The sequence below is a fragment of the Penaeus monodon genome, chromosome 28 (assembly GCF_015228065.2).
Source record: "Penaeus monodon isolate SGIC_2016 chromosome 28, NSTDA_Pmon_1, whole genome shotgun sequence".
Classification (NCBI taxonomy): domain Eukaryota; kingdom Metazoa; phylum Arthropoda; class Malacostraca; order Decapoda; family Penaeidae; genus Penaeus; species Penaeus monodon.
Genome location: NC_051413.1, coordinates 34,226,930 through 34,228,328, shown reverse-complemented (window position 1 = coordinate 34,228,328; position 1,399 = coordinate 34,226,930). Strand labels below are relative to the sequence as shown.

The window sequence follows — 1,399 nt, the reverse complement described above, 5'->3', positions numbered from 1 at the left end:
ACTGTCCATTCCACTGGTACCAAATCATATCTTATGAAATCCACAGAACCATGGACATAAAAGAGGTACCAATATCCAAGGAATGGATTGAGAATAAATACATCCTGCACAATGATGGAATGTACAAAAAATACCAGGGTCACACAAGTCACTGGGTTTATCAAAGTCAGCCAGACAGGTTGGCTGTAACAACTTTGGAAGGCTGATTTCAGGGTGCAAATAAGTCCATTATAGAGGGAGTGACACTGGTTCTGTGACACTGAGATAATGGGACTTAATGCACAATGTTTCTTAGGTCCTGACTTCATTTCATCCCTTAAACCAAAGCACAAACACTGCTGTCCACAACATTCAGAAGTGGCAACTTCTGTGTCTCATGACGTAGTTTCTCTTTATACACTTACAAAAGTGTCACAATCCTTAGTATTCTGAGAATACCAAATCAGTTTTCTTCTAAGCTTTCACTTCTTGCAGAAGGCATGTCTGTTAGATTATCTTTCAATCCTCTTCTTCCTGACCTCTGAACGACTACCCATAATGTAAGGCAACACTAGGGAGCTGAGGCAGTAACAGCTGGATGAAGTGTCATGTGTCCCAGGTAGGGATGCATTTGACCAGCCTCATACATCCCTGCAAAGAAAAAAAATCAGTAAGTTATAAGCAACTGCTAATGCTTTATATATGCTTACTTGAGTATTGTTTATTTTTAACATTTTTGGCTGCAACAGTGGATACTTACGAGGCTTCAACTGAAGCGTCGTTCAAGAGAATTTCTCTCATCCTCAAGCCGTCTGTCTTGCCTGGAGCACCATCTGAAGAGGGGGTTGTGGAGGACAAGTTGGAAGAGGAAGAAGAAGCACCCTCTGTCACTGTGATCTGGACAGAGGAGATTCCAGGGTCGGTCTCAGACACATCAATTTTCACAAGGTTTTCACAACCTTCAGTTGGCTGTTGAAGAGACAGTTGGTTGCAGAAAATGAAAAGTATATAGGTCAATATCCTCACTGATTTATAACTAGGGCACAGGAAATTGTAAGGAAACTTTTATCTTGATCAACATTTATGATTCCATTAACAAATCCCTTCAAAACTCAGATCCTGCTTACCTCAGTTGCATTATTTGGCTGAGTGATGTACTGTGAGCAGACACCAAGAGTAATGTCTGTGTCATGGCAGATGTATGTTGTAGATATATGTGGAGAAATCTTCAGGCTTGTGCAGTCACTTACTGTTAGATCTACAACAGTGCCCTCTCCATCTGGTGGATAAATAAAACAAATATTAATCAATGTTTCTGTGATGGGATAGAGGGAGAGAGAGAGTTGAAGGGGAAAGTAAAAAGGGAAGGAAGAGAGGAAGGAGTGTGGGGCCTAACAGAGAAAGGGAAAAAGAAAAATAG

The 1,399-nt window shown here is 40.9% G+C and overlaps 1 protein-coding gene across 1 annotated transcript in view; it reads right to left on the bottom strand.

Annotated features, from left to right (window-relative positions):
* Nucleotides 1-1,399, bottom strand: part of LOC119591536 (pleckstrin homology domain-containing family G member 5-like) — a gene marked incomplete at its 5' end in the record, with an annotated part of 10,063 nt that overhangs the window by 598 nt on the left and 8,066 nt on the right. The window contains 3 exon segments of the mRNA XM_037940286.1: nt 1-630; nt 740-948; nt 1,107-1,258. Coding sequence (XP_037796214.1) covers nt 621-630; nt 740-948; nt 1,107-1,258 — 371 coding nt within the window.